This window comes from Pipistrellus hanaki (genome assembly GCF_964339955.1).
Source record: "Pipistrellus hanaki genome assembly, chromosome: 8".
NCBI lineage: Eukaryota > Metazoa > Chordata > Mammalia > Chiroptera > Vespertilionidae > Pipistrellus > Pipistrellus hanaki.
The window spans coordinates 50588834-50609876 of record NC_140510.1 but is presented as its reverse complement, the minus strand read 5'-3'; the positions used below and the strand labels follow the sequence as shown (position 1 = coordinate 50609876).

Here is a 21043-nt window from a genome sequence, read left to right as displayed (position 1 = left end):
CACTTGGCACCATTCCCCATTTAAAGTATCTTGACTCTTCCAATTTAAATAGAATATTCAATGAAATTAAATAAACCAATTCATAAGAAACTCTTGGTTTTTTTTTTTACAGAACCACCTGTCTTTAGCAGCTTCCCCCCTGTAGTAGAAACTCTTAAAAATGCTGAGGTTAGTCTTGAGTGTGAACTCTCGGGAACACCACCGTTTGAGGTGGTGTGGTACAAAGACAAGCGGCAACTCCGAAGTAGCAAGAAATACAAGATTGCATCCAAAAACTTCCATGCAAGTATTCACATTCTCAATGTTGAAACTTCAGACATTGGTGAATACCACTGCAAAGCACAGAATGAAGTGGGAAGTGACACTTGCATTTGCACTGTAAAATTAAAAGGTAAGCATATTTCCTGCTTGTGGCAGAAATGGCAGGAATGTGCAAAAAAAATTTTTTTTCTCTATTCCATTATCTGGACAACCTTTTGAACCATCTCCATCCATCTTCCCATGTTCAGAACCACCAAGATTCGTTTCCAAACTGAACAGCCTCACCGTGGTAGCTGGGGAGCCTGCTGAGTTACAAGCATCTATCGAAGGCGTCCAGCCTATTTCTGTCCAGTGGCTTAAAGAAAAGGAAGAAGTGATTAGAGAAAGTGAAAACATCAGAATTACATTTGTGGAAAATGTTGCAACTCTACAGTTTGCAAAAGCAGAACCAGCTAACGCTGGGAAGTATATCTGCCAAATCAAGAATGATGGTGGAGTGAGGGAGAACATGGCCACATTGACAGTTCTAGGTTGGTACAATAATCCCCTGAATAGAAAGGGGTGCCGAATGCTGAGAGAGTTACTTAAGAGTCACTGGTAGAATCTCCTTCTCAGAATTTCTCCTAGAGCTATATTATCCACCCTCATCTATTTGAAAGGTTTAGGGAATCTAATAAATCTTCCAAAACTCAGTGATTCTAACAGAAAACAACCATTTGTTTTATTCTTTACTTACTAAATTTCTTGCTGGATTAGCAGATATAATCATGACTATCTTTAGTTACTTGTAAAAAAAAAAAATTAGGAGCCCAGCATGACATTTTGTTTCCAAAGTACTAGTTGTTAAAGCTGGCAAGAACAGCAAAAATCAAAGTGACTTGCCACTTTCATCATTGGGCATGTTAAACTTCAATTTTTAATTTTTTGGAAAACAACTTCCAAAAAGCTCTCTTTTGTACCTGAAAGTAGAGCAAAAAATATACTAAATAATTAAAAAATAACATGTATCCTTTGCTTTCAATGTCAAGTGCAAAGCAATATATATATATATATATATATATATATATATATATATATATATTAATCTAGATTATCTGCATTGCTTTGGAAATCAACTAGTGCACAAACGTATTTCTTAATAACTCCTATAATAATAACTCATGACAGTGTGAAATCACATTTTGAGTCTAGAGAAAGAGCCTTCACATAGCATCTCATTGAAATAAACAATCTTAGTGAATCTGATAGTAGAGATCAAGATAGTAGAGATACCTCTACCATACTTTGACAGATGACTATTGAATTGTATTTCAGAACCTGCAGTCATTGTTGAGAAGGCAGGACCCATGACAGTGACTGTAGGGGAGACATGCACTCTGGAGTGTAAGGTGGCTGGCACTCCTGAACTATCAGTTGAATGGTACAAGGATGGAAAACTGTTGACCAGCAGTCAAAAACACAAATTTAGCTTCTACAACAAAATCTCTTCCTTAAAGATTCTCTCCGTTGAAAGGCAAGATGCAGGCACATATACTTTCCAGGTTCAAAATAATGTTGGAAAAAGCAGCTGCACAGCTGTGGTCGATGTCTCAGGTTAGTTCCGATGTATTCCTCCCATTGCTCATGCAATTCCTTTCAAATGTTCTTCTCTCGATAGTCTTCTATTCTTCCAAATCATGATGCATCTCTTGCCTTTCCTCACCCAGACCGAATGGTTCCTCCCTCTTTCACACGGAAACTGAAAGATACTGGTGGGGTGCTGGGGACTTCTTGCATCTTGGAATGCAAAGTAGCCGGATCGTCGCCTATCTCTGTTGCCTGGTTTCATGAGAAAACTAAGATTGTCAGTGGAGCAAAGTACCAAACCACATTTTCAGATAATGTCTGCACGTTGCAGCTGAACTCTCTGGACATGTCAGATATGGGCAATTACACATGTGTGGCTGCCAATGTCGCTGGGTCTGACGAATGTCGTGCAGTGTTGACTGTACAAGGTCAGTGTTAGACACTCAACCTCTTTCTTACAAATTCCTCTTTGGGTTGACACGCTTTTGAAAGTGATCTTCTTTTTTGTAATGCAGAATTGCAGTTAAGTTAGAAGCTTACAGGATCTTTTCATTGTCCTCCATGTCTATGTAGAATCACCCTCTTTTGTGAAGGAACCTGAACCTTTGGAAGTACTACCAGGCAAAAATGTCACCTTCACAAGTGTTATCAGAGGAACCCCTCCATTCAAGGTTGGCTGGTTCAGGGGTGCCAGAGAACTGGTGAAAGGAGACAGGTGCAACATCTATTTTGAAGACACTGTAGCGGAACTGGAATTATTTAATGTCGACCTATCTCAGAGTGGGGAATACACCTGTGTGGTTTCTAACGGTGCTGGCCAAACATCCTGCACCACTCGTCTTTTTGTTAAAGGTTTGCTCAAGAGCATATGTTCTTCCTATTTTCTGTACACTCATATTTTTGTGTGTTTTTACTGTGTTTAACTGCTGTGCTTTGTCACTCACCAGAACCTGCTGCATTTGTGAAGAAATTAAGCGATCACTCTGTAGAACCAGGACAGTCCATCATTCTGGAGAGCACCTACACTGGAACCCTTCCCATTTCAGTTACATGGAAAAAGGATGGTGTTCCCATAACCGCATCCGAGAAATGCAACATAGTCACTACAGAGAAAACGTGCATCCTGGAAATTCCTAATAGCACAAAAAGAGACGCAGGAGAGTATTCCTGCGAGATTGAAAATGAGGCAGGAAGGGATGTTTGCAAAGCTCTGGTGTCTACATTAGGTGTGTTGTCTTCTTCTGTCTTAACTGATCAGCATTCATCTAACAGGAAGCAATGGTCTGGTTGGTTTTCTTTCATTCCGATTGCTAATGTGAGCCTTTCTTCTTTAGAACCACCTTATTTTGTTACGGAACTGGAACCTCTGGAGGCATCCGTTGGAGATTCCGTCTCTTTTCAGTGCCAAGTTGCTGGGACACCAGAAATCACAGTGTCCTGGTACAAGGGAGACACCAAGTTACGGCCAACTCCTGAGTATAGGACCTACTTTACAAACAATGTGGCCACCCTTGTTTTTAATAAAGTGACTATCAACGACAGTGGAGAGTACACGTGTAAGGCAGAAAATAGCATAGGAACTGCTTCTTCTCAGACTGTCTTCAGAATTCAAGGTGATGATGTTATTTTAGAAATTAGTAAATGTCTTTTTTTCCTTATCTTAACTATTTTATCTTTATAAGGGAAATTTTCATTTCATCAACTAATGCCTCAAGTATCACTTGTCCTCCTACAGAGCGTCAACTCCCACCTTCCTTTGCGAGACAATTAAAGGACATTGAACAAACTGTTGGGCTACCAGTTACACTCACTTGTCGATTAAATGGCTCTGCCCCCATCCAAGTGAGCTGGTACAGAGATGGGGTACTTTTGCGAGATGACGAAAATCTGCAGACATCCTTTGTGGATAATGTGGCCACTCTGAAAATTCTGGAGACTGACTTGAGTCACTCCGGCCAGTACTCTTGCTCAGCTTCCAATCCACTTGGAACAGCATCTTCTAGTGCTAGACTGACCGCAAGAGGTTCGTTCTCATGTCAATCTTTCTCTTTGCAAACCGTGACTTCTTGCTTATTGCCAACATAGAAATGGCCAATCACAAAAGCAAAAAAAAAACCAACAACAACACATTTTGCCTTTTCTTCTCATCTTCCAGAACCTAAGAAATCTCCCTTCTTTGACATCAAGCCTGTATCTATAGATGTTATTGCTGGGGAAAGTGCTGACTTTGAGTGTCACGTTACGGGCGCTCAACCAATGCGAATCACTTGGTCAAAAGATAACAAGGAGATCCGTCCCGGAGGAAATTATACGATCACATGTGTGGGGAACACTCCCCATCTGAGAATTCTTAAAGTAGGCAAAGGAGATTCTGGTCAGTATACTTGCCAAGCAACCAATGACGTTGGCAAAGACATGTGCTCAGCTCAACTCAGTGTGAAAGGTATCGTTATGTGGCATTTGCCAATATTTGTTCTTTCCCGTGTTTGTGTAAAGTTTCTTTAGTTTTTAAATTTTGGGGGTAAACTGGATCATATGACAATTTGTATATTTGTGTTGGAGGTAACATTCATTAAAATTTCCTTTTTCTCTTTGTATTGTTTTTTAAGTTAGTGTATTGGTAAGTGTAATCCTACCAGTAAGTGTTGTTTAATTGATATTTGTTAAATGTTGTTTCAACTATCCATTCTCTTTTTCCCTTCTTTCCTGTCCCATAGCATTCTGATTTGTCATCACTAAACGTTAATCAAGCATTTCTATAATACATCCATTTGTATGTTGTAACTTATAAATTCAAACTACAAAATAAACTTATCAATTTAATTCTCTTTAAAAATATGAGAAGCTGATTTAATAGAAAAGGCAACTTATTTCACCACAAAATTCTCAGGAAGGATATTCTTACTAAACCAGTTTAAATAAGCAGTTACAGGGTCTTCAACTACAAACATGTTATTTTTTCCCCTTTTGATTTACTAGAACCTCCAAAGTTTGTTAAGAAATTAGAAGCTTCAAAAGTTGCAAAGCAGGGGGAAGCCATCCAACTGGAATGTAAAATAAGTGGTTCCCCAGAAATCAAAGTGGTGTGGTTCCGAAATGACAGTGAGCTCCACGAAAGTTGGAAATACAGCATGTCCTTCGTTAATTCCGTGGCATTGCTCACCATCAATGAGGCCAGCGCTGAGGACAGTGGAGACTATATCTGTGAAGCTCATAACGGTGTTGGAGACGCCAGTTGCAGCACAGCGCTGACCGTTAAAGGTTAGTCACACTGAACTGCTTTCTTCATTCCCATCTGATTTCCATTCCTGTTCAGGAATGTTATGAACTCCAAAGTAGCAAGGCTAGTTAACCTGTTAACCGAGCGGGACCTATAAATACGTCAAGCATAAACACTATCGTGAACGGGTAGGACATATGAATACGTCCTTGAAATATATGTTGCGCCCTGAGAGGGACGGTATATATTTTTTGTAATTTTTTTAAAAATATGTTTTATTGATTTTCTTACAGAGAGGAAGGGAGAGAGATAGAGAGCTAGAAACATCGATGAGAAAGAAACATCGACCAGCTGCCTCTTGCACACCCCCTACTGGGGACGTGCCCACAACCATGTACATGCCCTTGCCCGGAATTGAACCTGGGACCTTTCAGTCTGCAGACTGACGCTCTACCACTGAGCCAAACCAGCTTCGGCTATAATCTTTATAATTGTTTGTAAAATTTATAATTTTTTAATTCGATGTTTCCATTTTTTGGTTGGTATTTTTTTCTATTTGTTTGTAATTTTGTATTTTTCTTTGTGCTTTATATATAAATAAATGAAAAAAATATATATTTCATTTATTTTAATTAAGCATAAATAAAAATAATAATAATATAAAATTATGTCCGCTGGGTGTGACGTACTGACATGTCCTAGTGAAAGAGTATGCGCCCGTTGTACGTTGCGTAATTAAAAAGGGATCTCCCCGGATTACTTGCGTGCAGTTCTTAAACTAGTTTTTAGAAATTGTCATTTCTTAAGTTAGCATGTTGTTATATGGACACACCAGCCATTCTTTTTTTTTAAATTTCTTTATTGATTAAGGTATCACATAATTGTCCTCATCTCCCCCTTTCCCATCCCAAACCCCTGCCCCTACCCCCCTGTTGTCCGTGACCACTGATTAGGCTTATCTGCATACATACAAGTCCTTTGGTTGATCTCCCCCCAGTACTCCCACCCTCCCCTACCTTCCCTCTGAGGTTTGAAAGTCTGATCGATGCTTCCCTGTCTCCAGCCATTCTTAATGATTATAGATTCTAATTTGTTTTCCATTTTTAGTATGCAAATGTTTTTATTGTTTATCTTTTCTTCCCCCCGATAGCACCTCCTGTTTTCACCCAGAAGCCTTCTCCAGTAGGAGCCCTTAAAGGTTCTGATGTCATCTTACAATGCGAAATTTCGGGAACGCCCCCATTTGAAGTGATATGGGTTAAAGACCGGAAGCAAGTTCGAAGCAGCAAGAAATTTAAAATGACTTCAAAAAATTTTGATGCAAGTCTCCATATCCTTAACCTTGAAGCCTCTGATGTAGGAGAATATCACTGCAAAGCTACTAACGAGGTGGGAAGTGACACGTGTGTCTGCACTGTCAAGTTCAGAGGTTTGTATATATGGGCACATACATGTATGTCCCCTCCTTTCATCTTTTCTTGCTTGACCAACCATTTATGTGGGTGTGATTCTAATTTCCACCCCCTAAATTACAAATTTCTTTCATTAGAACCGCCACGGTTTGTGAAAAAGCTGAGTGACACCTCCACCCTTGTTGGGGATGCTGTGGAGCTGCGGGCTGTAGTGGAAGGCTTCCAGCCCATTTCTGTCGTCTGGCTGAAAGACAGAGGCGAAGTCATCAGAGAGAGTGAAAACACCAGAATTTCATTCGTTGATAACATCGCAACCCTACAACTTGGTAGCCCACAAGCATCTGATGCTGGGAAATATGTGTGCCAAATCAAAAATGATGCTGGAATGAAAGAATGTTCCGCAGTCTTGACTGTACTAGGTTAGTAACAAAGTATAGCCTGGGGAGGGGGGATAATCAGATTAATTGACCCATGATCATTTTCTACAAATACTACTCCTTCCCAATATTGAGTACATGTGTCGTTTGGACGGTGAGTTTATTTTCAATGTAATTACACTTCATCTTTTAGAACCAGCCAGAATCGTAGAGAAGCCAGAACCCATGACTGTCACGACTGGAAATCCTTTTGCATTAGAGTGTGTAGTGGCTGGATCCCCAGAACTTTCAGCCAAGTGGTTCAAAGACGGAAGAGAATTATCCGCAGACAGCAAACACCACATCACGTTCATCAACAAAGTGGCGTCCCTGAAGATCCCCTCTGCAGAAATGAGTGACAAGGGCTTATACAGCTTTGAAGTGAAAAACAGTGTTGGTAAAAGTAACTGCACTGTATCTGTTCACATTTCCGGTAAGTAGGAGGAGGTATTTATGGTTATATAATTTTTTCCTGGAAAACAAAGCTTCTCCTTAAACAGAAAACTGCCCTTCTCCACATAGATCGAGTTGTGCCTCCTTCCTTCATCCGCAAGCTGAAAGACACGAACGCCACCCTAGGGGCCTCAGTGGTTTTGGAGTGCCGAGTCTCTGGCTCGGCCCCAATCTCTGTTGGCTGGTTTCAGGATGGAAATGAGGTTGTTAGCGGGCCTAAATGCCAGTCCAGCTTCTCGGAAAATGTCTGTACTTTGAAGCTGAGCTTACTGGAGCCTTCCGACGCAGGCACATACACGTGTGTGGCTGCCAACGTGGCTGGTTCTGAGGAGTGCTCGGCAGTCCTGACTGTGCAAGGTCAGTGTGCAAGGATCAGGCTGCCGTTTCTCAAGTCTCTTCCACATGATTCGGTGCCTGCCTTGCATGGAATGTCTTTACTTCATCTTTATTTATTAGTCTTGGCTCTCTTTTCTTTTCTTAAAATTATTATTTTATGTTTTTCATCACCATTTATCCCCTCCATTCACTCTTGCTCCTCCATCCATCCCCTCCTCATACAATCATCACACCGTTGTCTGAGTCCCTGAGTTTTCTCTCTTTAGACTTTCTTTTTTTGTTCATTTCCCCCTGACCATTTCACCTCCTCCTCACACCACCACCATCCATAGCTGTCTGTCTGCCTTCTATGAGTCTGTCTCCATTACGCTTGCTAGTTCAGTTTGTTCATTAAATCCCATACATGAGTGAAATCATATCATACCTGTCTCTCATTGAAACATATTAGCAAAATGTTCTCCACCTCCATCCACGCTGTTGCAAAGGGTAACATTGTCTTCCTTTTCATGGTAGAGTAGTATTCCATTGTGTACATGTGCCACAGCTTTTTTCATCCACTCATCTGCTGATGGACACTTGAACTGCTTCCAAATCTTGACAATTGTAAAATAATTGTAAAATAATTGTAAATAATGCTGCCATGAACCCACAGGGGTGCCTATACTCTTTTGAATTAGTATTTGGGGTTTCTTCGGATAAATCCCCCAAAACACTAATTGGCTCCCTTTTCTTCAAATAGCAAAAGCACCTCTCACTTGGACTTCTCTTTTCCTCTTGATCTTCCCCTCCCCCTGGGGTGTCTAGAACCACCATCTTTTGAACAAACCCCGGATTCTGTGGAAGTTTTACCAGGAACGAGTGTCACATTCACCAGTGTCATTAGAGGCACCCCTCCTTTCAAGGTCAAATGGTTTAGAGGCAGCAGGGAGTTGGTGTCAGGGGAGTCATGCACTATCTCTCTGGAAGATTCTGTCACCGAACTGGAGCTGTTTGAGGTGGAGCCATTGCAGAGTGGAGACTATTCTTGCCTCGTCACTAATGACGCTGGCAGTGCTTCCTGCACCACGCATCTTTTTGTGAAAGGTTTGCTCTTCACTCCCATTCGTGTATCTTTTACATTTTTTTCTAAGTCTTCAGTGGAAGACGTCAGTTTTACCCTCATGTTTTCTCCTTATAGAGCCAGCCACTTTTGTGAAAAGATTGGCTGATTTCAGTGTTGAGACAGGAAGTCCCATAGTCCTTGAGGCCACATACACTGGCACGCCTCCCATCTCAGTGAGCTGGATGAAGAATGAGCTTCCTCTTTCACAGTCTCCGAATTGCAGTGTTACTATGACCGAAAAATCTACCATCCTGGAAATTCTCGACAGCACAGTAGAGGATTACGCACAATACAGTTGCCTGATAGAAAATGAGGCCGGTCAAGATATTTGTGAAGCTCTGGTGTCTGTTTTAGGTGTGTTGAAAGTTGCCTCTTTTTATTGCTCTCTTGTCTTTCCCTTAACAATCTTCTGTGAGTTGGCATGACTGATTGACGACCACTCTCTGTACCTTAGAACCACCTTATTTTATTGAACCTCTGGAACATGTGGAAGCAGCCATTGGAGAACCCACAACATTGCAGTGTAAAGTGGAAGGAACCCCAGAAATCAGAATTTCTTGGTATAAAGAGCACACAAAGCTACGATCTGCTCCTGCATACAAAATGCAATTCAAAGATAACATTGCCTCGTTAGTCATCAACAAGGTGGACCAGAGTGACGTGGGAGAGTACACGTGCAAGGCAGAGAACAGTGTGGGGGCAGTGGCTTCCTCGGCTGTGCTTGTTATCAAAGGTGATGATGCTTTTGCTTCACAAGTCTTGCTGTGTGTTGACAAATCCATTTTTCTTAAAAACAACAACCATGTAATGGACTGAAACATGTTGTAGCTATTTTCTGTCTTGTAAATAAGGTCTATCTGTAATTTCTTTACAGACCGCAAACTTCCACCTACTTTTGCAAGAAAACTGAAGGACGTCCACGAGACTCTTGGCTTCCCAGTTGCGTTTGAATGCCGCATCAATGGCTCAGAACCTCTTCAAGTGTCTTGGTACAAAGACGGGGTGCTTTTGAAAGATGATGCTAATTTGCAAACATCTTTTGTTCATAATGTAGCAACTCTTCAGATTTTACAAACTGACCAGAGCCACGTGGGTCAGTACAATTGCTCAGCTTCTAATCCTCTTGGAACTGCTTCATCCAGTGCCAAGCTCATTCTCTCAGGTGAGTCTCTCATCGAATTACCCTCTGCATTGTAAAGGGGCTTCACTGCTCCGGGCTACCAAACTCTGGTGCCACTTTGTTTCTGCTCTGTGTCAGGGAACAGGAAAACCGAACTCACCATGCTGGTCTTCATTTTTTTTAGAGCATGAAGTCCCTCCTTTCTTTGATCTAAAGCCTGTATCAGTAGATCTTGCTCTTGGAGAAAGTGGGTCTTTTAAGTGTCATGTCACTGGAACTGCACCAATCAAAATCACTTGGGCCAAAGACAACAGAGAGATTCGCCCTGGAGGCAACTACAAGATGACTTTGGTTGAAAACACTGCCACTCTGACAGTGCTCAAAGTAGGCAAAGGTGATGCTGGGCAGTATACCTGCTACGCGAGCAACGCAGCTGGAAAAGACTCTTGTTCTGCTCATCTGGGTGTACAAGGTACTTGCTTGCGTAAAGTAGCAAGGTCTCTACCATTTTCAATATCTTAAAATATAAGAGGAAGAATGTGCTTGAAAGCTATGGTTAGGATCATGGTCAAGTAATTAAGAGTGATCATGTGGATCAAATTTTTTTATTATTATTAAAGTGGACTGAAAATCCATTTTCAAAAGATAAAAATAGACAGAGAGAGAATGAACAAAAAAATTTTACAGAATTGTAAGAAAATCAAAGTTTGAAGGAAGTTATCTCAAATGTCTTATTTTTCCCAATAGTTATTAAATGAATGGATTTTATCCCAGTAAGGGACAGCAGAGCCCCAGATTCTCAAGCTCTTCAAGGAGTCAAGATTAATTATTTCAATAACTTGCCCTCCATTGACCCCACTTAAATAATTGTGGAAGGCTCAGCTGGTATGGATCAGCAGTTGAATGTTGGCCTATGAACCAAGAGGTCACAGTTCAGTTTCCTATCAGGGCACATGCCCAGGTTGCAGACTCAATCCCCATTGTGAGGCATGCTGAAGGTAGCCAATCAATGATTCTCAGTCATCATCGATTTTCTACCTATCCTCCTCTCCCTTCATTGAAATCAATAAAAATATAATATTGATGATAATAATAATAATAATAATGGAAGCCAAGGAGGTGGGGAGTACATTAATATATATGATATATATTAATAAAATATATATATTGGAAGACAGCCATTTCCTTCTATAGTATGTTCATGGCTTATAGTGAAGTTAAATACTTCACTGAGTGGACTGCTGGTATCAAGGATTTTTGTGATGGTGGTAGTTTACAAATATCTTTATTTTTTATTTATTTTTTTAAATTGATTTTGTATAGAGAGGAAGGGAGAGAGATAGAGAGCTAAAAACATCGATGAGAGAGAGTCATCGATCAGCTGCCTCTTGCACACCTCCTATTGGGGATATGCCCGCAACCAAGGTACATGCCCTCAACCGGAATTGAACCCAGGACCCTTCGGTCCCCAAGCCGACGCTCTATCCATTGAGCCAAACCGGTCTTGGCTACAAATACTTTAAATAATAGAATTAGAGTTAGTAGCCCACCTGCTCTATGGCATATAACTAACCATCTTTAGCTCCTTAAGCTTGAATTTTTTGCTTCATTTAATGAAGAAAGCATTGCCCTCCCCACTTCAAGGGGAAATTATGAAGGTTGAAGAAATATCTAAAGCCTATAAGAGAAAGTGGCACTTTAAAAATATTAGCATAGCTGACCCAATTTTGCTATTCTGACTTATTATGGTACATAAATAATACACTTTCAACCATACAAAATAGTCCTCCACTGGTTCACACACAAAAAGTAATCAAACTCTCTTATTTCCCCTGAATATCATAGTGCTTCTGCCAACAGATACACACTCTGCCTCTGATCTTGTACTAGACAAGTGATTATTTTATTGGGAAGAGGGTTATACAATAGGATTCAGTTGTGTTTCCTTCTTTTGCAATAATATTTTATGTGGGTGTTTGTAAAAATAAATGTATTTAAAAACCTCTCTGTTTGGCAGAGATTCCTCTTTTTACTTCATCTGGAGTTACATGTGTCTTTTCCGTCCCTTACCTTATGTTTTCCCACTTCGTTCCATAGAACCACCTAGGTTCATTAAAAAGCTAGAACCTTCAAAAATTGTGAAGCAGGATGAATCCACAAGATACGAATGTAAAATAGGAGGGTCTCCAGAAATCAGAGTTTCCTGGTACAAAGATGAAACTGAGATTCAAGAGAGCAGCAAATTCAGAATGTCATTCGTTGACTCAGTGGCGGTGTTGGAAATGCACCATCTCAGTGTTGAAGACAGCGGTGACTACTCATGTGAGGCCCGCAATGCAGCGGGCAGTGCAAGCAGCAGCACTTCCTTAAAAGTTAAAGGTCAGATCTTACCCTTCTTTTGTGTTTTTCACAGTAGCCTCCTCTCTAGTTGTTCTCTTAATACCCTGTTTGACTTTCCATCAATGTCTTAAAATTTTTAAAGAATACAATAGAAAACTGAATCTTACTTGTAACTACATATTTGCAGAATATATCCTAATTTTTCTTTTCTTTTTCCTAACTGAATTACCTTCCAATTTTAGAACCACCCATTTTCCGCAAAAAGCCTCATCCCATTGAGACACTGAAAGGAACTGATGTTCATCTTGAATGTGAGCTTCAGGGTACTCCCCCATTTCAAGTTTCTTGGCATAAAGACAAGAGAGAACTTAGGAGCGGCAAGAAGTACAAGATAATGTCTGAGAACTTCCTTACAAGTATTCACATCCTGAATGTGGACACTGCAGACATTGGGGAATATCAGTGCAAAGCCACGAATGATGTGGGGAGTGACACTTGTGTTGGTTCTATCACTCTGAAAGGTTAGAGTGACTTCATTCTCTTATATTCCTCTTTTTTTTCTTGTAATATTAATGCTTTGTTGGCCCCTTTGCTGTTGTCCAGTTCTTTATCATTAGCTATCTCTTCTACTTTCCCCTTTTTTTCCTTTCCAAATCTTTTTGTTAAGGGTGCATCCCATTTCTAAATTGCACCAAGTATCCTCTTCGATAATTTTTTCCAATAGGTTTCAATTTGACTTAGAAAGCTGGAAAGTACAAGACGTTCAACTCTTTCTTCTTACCACACACTCTAACATGTCCCTGCTCACAATCACTGAGAATGCCTCTTCTTTAACCTATGGACACAACACATTATCGCTACTTTGATTACTAGCATTCATGATTAAGGGAAATGCTATTAATCCCACACATTTTAAATCAATGATATGCCTCTTTTTCATCAGCACCACCAAGATTTGTGAAGAAGCTCAGTGACATTTCTACCGTTGTTGGTGAAGAAGTCCAACTGCAGACCACGATTGAAGGCGCTGAGCCAATTTCAGTGGTCTGGTTCAAAGAAAAGGGGGAGATTGTTAGAGAAAGTGACAACATATGGATTTCTTACTCAGAAAATACTGCAACCCTACAGTTTTCAAGAGCAGAAATATTCAATGCTGGGAAGTACACCTGTCAGATCAAAAATGATGCTGGAACGCAAGAGTGCTCCGCCACACTGTCCGTTCTCGGTCAGTACAAATAGGATGTTATGATGAACACAAGGCATACACTTAGCAGTGTCCACATTTTCTTTCGTTTTTCCATTTGATTTTAACATTTGGATGCAATTTTATCTTGTTTTAGAACCTGCGGCCATTGTGGAAAAGCCAGAATCCATAAAAGTTACCACCGGAGACACCTGCACATTGGAATGCACAGTCACTGGCACACCTGAACTCACGACGAAGTGGTTTAAGGATGGAAAAGAACTGACGAGTGACAGCAAATACAAAATAAGCTTCTTCAACAAAGTATCTGGTCTTAAGATTATCAACGTAACCCCCCGTGACAGTGGAGTATACAGCTTTGAGGTGCAAAACCCTGTTGGCAAAGACAGCTGCACAGCCTCGGTTCAAGTGTCAGGTTGGTTGGTTAGGCTTTTGTTGCAGTATTATTGTAATGTAGCTCCTGATTCACATATATATGTAGGGGAAGATCCATCTTCTACAACATTACATGAGTCTGACATCCTCTGAATCAGTGAAATCAGAGGTGACATACCTAGAGTTAGAAGAAGATCAAGTCCAAAAGTTATATCCCTTTCTCATTGAGGAATTTCACAATTTGGAATTATAGGAGTAAAACTGAATCCCCAAAAAGAGATAAAGTGGTCTTCTTCTATCACTTACACTTGAATAATTCACCATATAATGAGTCACAGCAAAGAGAATCAATAACCTAATACACATGTGTCAAACACAAGGCCCGCGGGCCAAATCCAGCCCGCCAGGCCTTGCAATGTGGCCCGCACTGCGCTGTCATCACTGCACTCCGCTGTCAGTTTATGACATTGTCAGTTTATGACTGTTCAGTAAACCATTCGGCCCGCGATTTAGGCTGGATTTTAGATTTTGGCCCCTTCTCTGATTGAGTTCGACACCCCTAACCTAATAAGTCAACTAGCACATCCTGCCCATTGATCCTCAAGGAGTGCAAACATGTGACCCTATAGTGAATTTTTTGATACCCTTGCAAAAGAGCCAAAGGGATCTAGGTGTAGCCAATCAAAAAGACAGTAAATCTCTTTTCAAATCATTTTATAACTGATGTCCCTTGTTTGTCTGACTTTTTATCACATTTAGACCGAACTATTCCTCCTTCATTCACAAGAAAATTGAAAGAAACAAATGGTCTATCTGGTTCTTCAGTTGTAATGGAGTGCAAAGTCTATGGATCTCCTCCAATCTCTGTCTCTTGGTTTCATGAGGGAAATGAGATCAGCAGTGGAAGGAAATACCAGACCACCCTGACAGATAACACGTGCGCTTTAACTGTGAACATGCTGGAAGAATCAGATGCTGGTGACTACACCTGTGTAGCTACGAACGTGGCTGGTTCTGATGAATGTAGTGCTCCTTTGACTGTGAGAGGTCTGTTAAGAATACAGTAAAAATAGAACTGACTTTCATAATTTATAAAGGCTTTGGCCACCACAAATCAAAAATATTAAATTTTTCTGCTGTGCACTCTTTTTTGTTTAGAACCACCATCTTTTGTTCAGAAACCTGATGCCATGGACGTTTTGACTGGAGCCAATGTCACTTTCACGAGCATCATAAAGGGAACGCCGCCTTTCAGTGTCAGCTGGTTCAAGGGCAGCAGCGAACTAGTGCCAGGGGACAGGTGCAACGTGTCTTTGGAAGAGTCCCTGGCTGAACTGGAGCTGTTTGATGTGGACACCTCGCAAAGTGGAGAGTACACCTGCATCGTCACCAATGAAGCTGGCAAAGCTTCTTGCACAACACGTCTCCACGTCAAAGGTTTGTTTGATGTCCCACAACTTCATGGTTAACATACGTGACTTAATAGACGAGTGTACCTCTGTGTGTATGTGTGTTTGATTTCCCATTTCCAATTTGTGTATAGCCCCAGCTAAATTTGTGAAGAGGCTCAATGATTACAGCCTAGAGAAAGGAAAAGCCCTGATCCTGGAAGGCACGTACACTGGAACTCCACCCATTTCGGTTACATGGAAGAAAAATGGCATAAATATAGCTCCTTCTCAGAGGTGCACTATAACCACAACGGAAAAATCCTCAATCCTGGAAATCCCAAGTACCGCAGTGGAGGACTCCGGGCAATACAACTGCTACATTGAAAATGCGTCGGGGAAAGACTCCTGTTCAGCACAAATACAGATCCTAGGTTCGTTATGACTGGTACATTCCTATCTTTATATATAAATAGGCATGCTGGCCTGTCTCCTTCATGACTCATATCTCTCTTACCTGCAGAACCACCATATTTTGTCAAGCAGTTAGAGCCTGTGAAGGTGACTGTTGGAGATTCTGCCTCATTACAATGCCAACTTGCTGGAACCCCTGAAATTGCCGTGTCCTGGTACAAAGGCGATACGAAGCTGAGACCCACTGCCACCTGCAAGATGCACTTCAGGAACAATGTGGCTACCCTGGTTTTCAACCAGGTTGGCAGTCAGGACAGCGGAGAATATATCTGCAGAGCTGAAAACACTGTGGGAGAAGTCTCTTCATCAACTTTCCTCACTGTTCAAGGTGACCGAAATGTTCCAGAAGTGAACAAATTTGTATTTCTTTTGAACTAGATTTTAAAGGATCTCATGAGAGCATTCTTTTTAGGAAATTCTTTCCAAATGCAACATTTTCTGCTTATGTAATTCCACCTATAATTAATGGCCGTCCCAGAGACAGATAAGATGACTAAGTCTTCAGTGGGAAGGATCATGTAGTCCTTTGGCTCTATCATTAAATCTTTAAGAAACACGAGGGACCATATTTTTAAAATCCCACCCTCTGAGTGTGTCATTCAAAATGCTAGGAGGCAGTCTTGAAAAGTAGAAGGACTTGCTGCAAACCTGGAGATGTATATAAGCCGGTCAAGTTCTTTATTGGCTTTCTACCTACTGTGCATTAGGCTGGCCTCAAGAGTGACACACTTTTGCTCCCAAAGTTTGCATGTTTTCCTTTGGGTCCGAGTTATTCTAGAAACGTTAACACCTCCTGATGCATTTGTAGAAATGGAGAAATGGCATTATCAATCTAACAATAGTTGTGAGAATATTCAGTAAATTTAAAATGTCCAGAAGTGTTTAATACTTCAATTCTGTTCTTACAGAGCAAAAACTTCCACCGTCGTTTTCTCGACAATTGAGAGACGTCCAAGAAACAGTGGGGCTGCCGGTTGTTTTTGAATGCGCCGTAACTGGATCAGAGCCTCTCTCGGTGTCTTGGTTTAAGGATGGCAAGCCATTGAAAGATGGCCCAAATGTTCAAACATCCTTTTTAGATAAGGTAGCCACCCTCAATATTTTTAAAACAGACCGGAGCCTGGCAGGCCAGTATTCCTGCACAGCGACAAATCCGATAGGGTCTGCCTCTTCCAGCGCCAGGCTCATCCTCACAGGTTTGTGGATTCTTAAACTTCTTCCTAGTTCTGTCATGTAAAGTTTCTCAAGTAGGAGAAAACATCATGGTTTCTGTAAAGTGGGATGGCCTGGACAGGGAGCCTGACCCCTTGTCTTTCTGCTCTCCTCGCAGAGGGGAAGAACCCGCCCTTCTTTGACATCCACATCGCCCCCGTGGACGCGGTGGTGGGAGACAGTGCGGACTTTGAGTGCCACGTCACTGGGACACAACCGATCAAGGTCAGCTGGGCCAAGGACAACCGCGAGATACGCAGTGGTGGCAACTACCAGATTAGTTACCTGGAAAACACTGCCCACCTGACAATCCTGAAAGTAGACAAGGGAGATTCTGGACAGTACACCTGCCATGCTGTGAATGAGGTGGGGAAGGACTCTTGCACAGCTCAGCTTACCATCAAAGGTACGGTTTCTTTGGCATGTGTCCAACAAGACACCATCGTTTTACATTCTAAGAGTGCAGTTTTTAGGACAAATGTAATTAAGCACACATTTTTAAACAAATGGCATAAAAATGGTTAAAAGGATGTAGGTTTCTTTAGAGAACAAATGATCTCTTTAAATCTGTATTTCTCTAAAATCGTACATGTTCTGCATAATCCTAAAACCAATCTTTCTTTTATATTTTTTACATCTATCTGGTTCTGTTAATGGCCATTCTGTATCCTCATTTTCTATCCCTTAAATCAGCTAACAATTTAGAATAAGCTTTGGGAGGAGGCTAAGATGTTAGGAACACACACTGATATGGTCTATTTAGTGGGTCAGCATTGAATTTTAATGAAAAAAGATGACTTCTTAAAAAAAAAACTAAAAAAAAAAAAAAAACCCTCATGGTAATAACTACTTTGGGAATCCACTTCATATGTACTTCCAATTTCTTACAGAGCGGCTAACCCCGCCAAGTTTCACTAAAAAGCTCTCGGAAACCGTGGAAGAAACAGAAGGGAATTCTTTCAAACTGGAGGGCCGGGTGGCTGGTTCCCAGCCAATCACTGCGGCTTGGTACAAGAATAATGTAGAGATACATCCAACTTCTAACTGTGAAATCACATTCAAGAACAACATGTTGCTGCTGCAAGTCAAGAAGGCGGGCATGGGCGATGCTGGCTTGTACACGTGCAAAGTATCGAATGATGCGGGCTCTGCTCTGTGTACGTCTTCCGTTGTCATCAAAGGTTAGTTATCAGCATGACCCCCAGACTGGTGTGCTTTTCTTCACCGCCTGAGAGGCAGTCGTATGCGTTGCCTCTAACATGTGCTTTTCTTCTTCCACTCTGCCGACCAAGTCAGTTATAATGAAAATAAATATGTGTTATTTAATTGACTTACCAAAATTCCAGATGTTTACTTAAAATGCATATTGTTTGTAACTTAATTGCATGGCTGACCTAAGAAGAGGTCATATAGCAGCTGGACTAAAAATCTTACCTAGTAAATCCCATCCTAAAGTTCTCTCATGCAGTAGGAAGTCTAAGTCTACTTTGAAATTCATGCATACATGACATATACATTTTTATGAAGCACATTTGTTTTGATATGTTCTTATATTTTTATCACTGAATGCTGCATTAGCTTTTCTTATTATAAGTTATATCACATTCCGGAGCATTCTCTTTTCTAAACATACTTCTAAAGGATTATTGTTTGACATATATTGCCCAAAGCTTTTAGCCTGTAAATGAACATTAATCCCAGATAAAAGAGTAAATTTGCTTACAAAGAAAAAATAGATGAGTGGAATGATATTACTGCATCTCATTCTGGAAGACATATTTAATTACATAGTCATAGCTTGAGGCAAAGATAGACTATGTTGCTTAAGAGGATTATCTCGATCTGATCCTCTGCCCATAATGAGTTCACCCAGATGATTATGGTGCAGATTCATCAAAATCATTCTACAAATTAACCTCCTAAAAGCAGCCTGGAATTGGCTACTGACTCTGGTGATGTAATTGGCCATGTAATGGTGCATAGATAATAGGTTGATATCACTAGTAGGTTAATATAATTGAGTTGTTTGTTATATGTTTTGAGTTGTCTTAAAATTCAAATTTTATCACTCATTTAATAGGATTTAAGTTTGTTTAGTTTTAAAACATCATTAATAAAATGAAAAATACGTAATTGACAGTGGCTTATATTCATGATTTACATTCCTGATGCTTCTGCCTTTAAGTAGATAAGACTTTATATAGAATTCTGAACGTATTTATCTATATAGTTTTTTTTTTTTTTTAAAAAAGAGTAGATACCAGAAGTTTTAATCTTTGCAGTTGTGAATTTTGCCTTATTCATATATGTAGGTCTCAGAACCACTGAATAATATCATTATATAACACAAAGTTCTACATGGACTTTGTATCATGTTACATATTTTCTTCATTGGTTTTCATTTGCTTCAACTCCTAAATCCTTTGGGCAAAGATTAGATTTTCTGTATTTAATAGCTAAGATGAACATCAAATAAAATCACATATTAAAATATGGGGTTCATGGATTACTCGAATTTTGGCTTTCTTTCCCAGAGGGTAGCAAGAATTACTAGCCTTACCTGGTTTGGCTCAGTGGATAGAGTGTTGGCCTATGGAATGAAGGGTCCCGGGTTTGATTCTTGTCAAGGGCTTATACCTCTGTTGCAGGCTCTATCCCTAGCCCCGTTGGGGCACATGCGGGAGACAACCAATTGATGTGTGTCTCTCATGTCAATGTTTCTCTCTCTGTCTGTCCCCTGCCTTCCACTCCCTCTAAAAAAAAATCAGTGGAAAAATATCCTCAAATGAGGATTAACAAAATATAAATAAAATAAAATAATTACTGATCTAGATTAAAATAATTCCTCAATAAGCCTTTAGATTTTAGAGTTTAGTGAAAATGCAGTTGTACCCAGGTTGGAGAGAATCAATCCTGTGTACAGCAGTTATGATAACCACCAATGCAATATTTGCAGGGCTTAATCGGGTCACAGGTGCTTGAGTGATTTATAGCCTGTATGGTATCTGTTCGTTGCTTGTTTTTAAACCTTTATTTTTTTTAATTCAACAAATGTAATGATTGACTTAAAAGAGAAATCAATCAGGAAGGTGATTCAGTTCTTACCACAGCAACCAGTCTTACCTGTCAGAGGCAGAACTTATTTCTTGTCTGAAATTTAATACTTACTTGCCTTTATGTTCCTTTTGTGGTCCTTTTTATTTTATGTTTAAAATGCCGTTTTAATTCCAGAGCCTAAGAAGCCACCTGTGTTTGATCAGCACCTTAGTCCAGTAACAGTGAATGAAGGAGAATTCGTACAGCTCAGCTGCCACGTCCAGGGTTCGGAGCCAATCCGGATCCAGTGGCTGAAGGCTGGCAAGGAAATCAAGTCTTCAGACAGATGCAGCTTCAGCTTTGCTAGTGGGACTGCTGTGCTGGAACTCAAGGATGTGGCCAAAGCAGATGCGGGAGATTATGTATGTAAAGCTTCAAATGCGGCCGGAAGTGACACTTCCAAATCAAAAGTGACCATTAAAGGTACAGATGCCTCAAAAGTATTATTCAGATTAAACTAACAGCTACTTACATTTATTTGCTTTTTTCAATTTAAATAAGAAAATAATTAGATTTTTAGAAACATCAGTTATTGCTCATTTGCAATATAGTAATTTCTCCCTTATTATAGTAATTAAAGTATAGATAATTTAATGGAAATCTATACTAATAAAAGGGTAATATGCTAATTAGACCAGACATCTTCTGAATGTCCTTCCGGACAAAGCCACAGTGACAGGGGACGAGACAGAGGTGATTAGGAGTGATCAGGTCAGCAGGAGAGGGCAGTTAGGGGTGATCATGCTGGCAGGCAGACGAGTGGTTAGGAGCCAGCAGTCCCAGATTGTGAGAGAGATGTCCCAGATTGGAGAGGGTGCAGGCTGGGCTGAGGGACACCCTGCCCCTGTGCATGAATTTTGTGAACCAGATAATTTCAATTAAAATCTGTCTGAAATTACCCCAAGTTCTACATCATATTTCTTGAAACTCTTTTCACTGTATAGGAGAGTAAAATTAAGTAAAGTTACAAAATGATAATAATGTGACATAAGGTATCCTGGTGTTGTAGCCATGACAGAAATCTGTATAATAAAGCCAAGTCTAGGAATATAAGATTTGATACTACTA

The 21043-nt window shown here is 40.4% G+C and overlaps 1 protein-coding gene across 2 annotated transcripts in view; it reads left to right on the top strand.

Moving 5' to 3' along the window:
- Positions 1-21043, top strand: part of TTN (titin) — a 277411-nt gene that overhangs the window by 84062 nt on the left and 172306 nt on the right. For both annotated transcript variants that reach the window (XM_084892040.1, XM_084892042.1), the window contains 31 exons: positions 113-391; positions 510-791; positions 1576-1854; positions 1968-2255; positions 2401-2679; positions 2775-3053; positions 3162-3440; positions 3563-3850; positions 3983-4270; positions 4807-5088; positions 6198-6476; positions 6597-6878; positions 7030-7308; positions 7398-7685; positions 8469-8747; positions 8842-9120; positions 9221-9499; positions 9641-9928; positions 10071-10358; positions 11984-12265; positions 12469-12747; positions 13170-13451; positions 13567-13845; positions 14565-14852; positions 14964-15242; positions 15349-15627; positions 15717-15995; positions 16576-16863; positions 16998-17285; positions 17770-18060; positions 20111-20398. In XM_084892040.1, the coding sequence (XP_084748166.1) occupies positions 113-391; positions 510-791; positions 1576-1854; positions 1968-2255; positions 2401-2679; positions 2775-3053; positions 3162-3440; positions 3563-3850; positions 3983-4270; positions 4807-5088; positions 6198-6476; positions 6597-6878; positions 7030-7308; positions 7398-7685; positions 8469-8747; positions 8842-9120; positions 9221-9499; positions 9641-9928; positions 10071-10358; positions 11984-12265; positions 12469-12747; positions 13170-13451; positions 13567-13845; positions 14565-14852; positions 14964-15242; positions 15349-15627; positions 15717-15995; positions 16576-16863; positions 16998-17285; positions 17770-18060; positions 20111-20398 (8766 nt within the window). The remainder of the gene's footprint in view (positions 1-112; positions 392-509; positions 792-1575; positions 1855-1967; positions 2256-2400; positions 2680-2774; positions 3054-3161; positions 3441-3562; positions 3851-3982; positions 4271-4806; positions 5089-6197; positions 6477-6596; positions 6879-7029; positions 7309-7397; positions 7686-8468; positions 8748-8841; positions 9121-9220; positions 9500-9640; positions 9929-10070; positions 10359-11983; positions 12266-12468; positions 12748-13169; positions 13452-13566; positions 13846-14564; positions 14853-14963; positions 15243-15348; positions 15628-15716; positions 15996-16575; positions 16864-16997; positions 17286-17769; positions 18061-20110; positions 20399-21043) is intronic.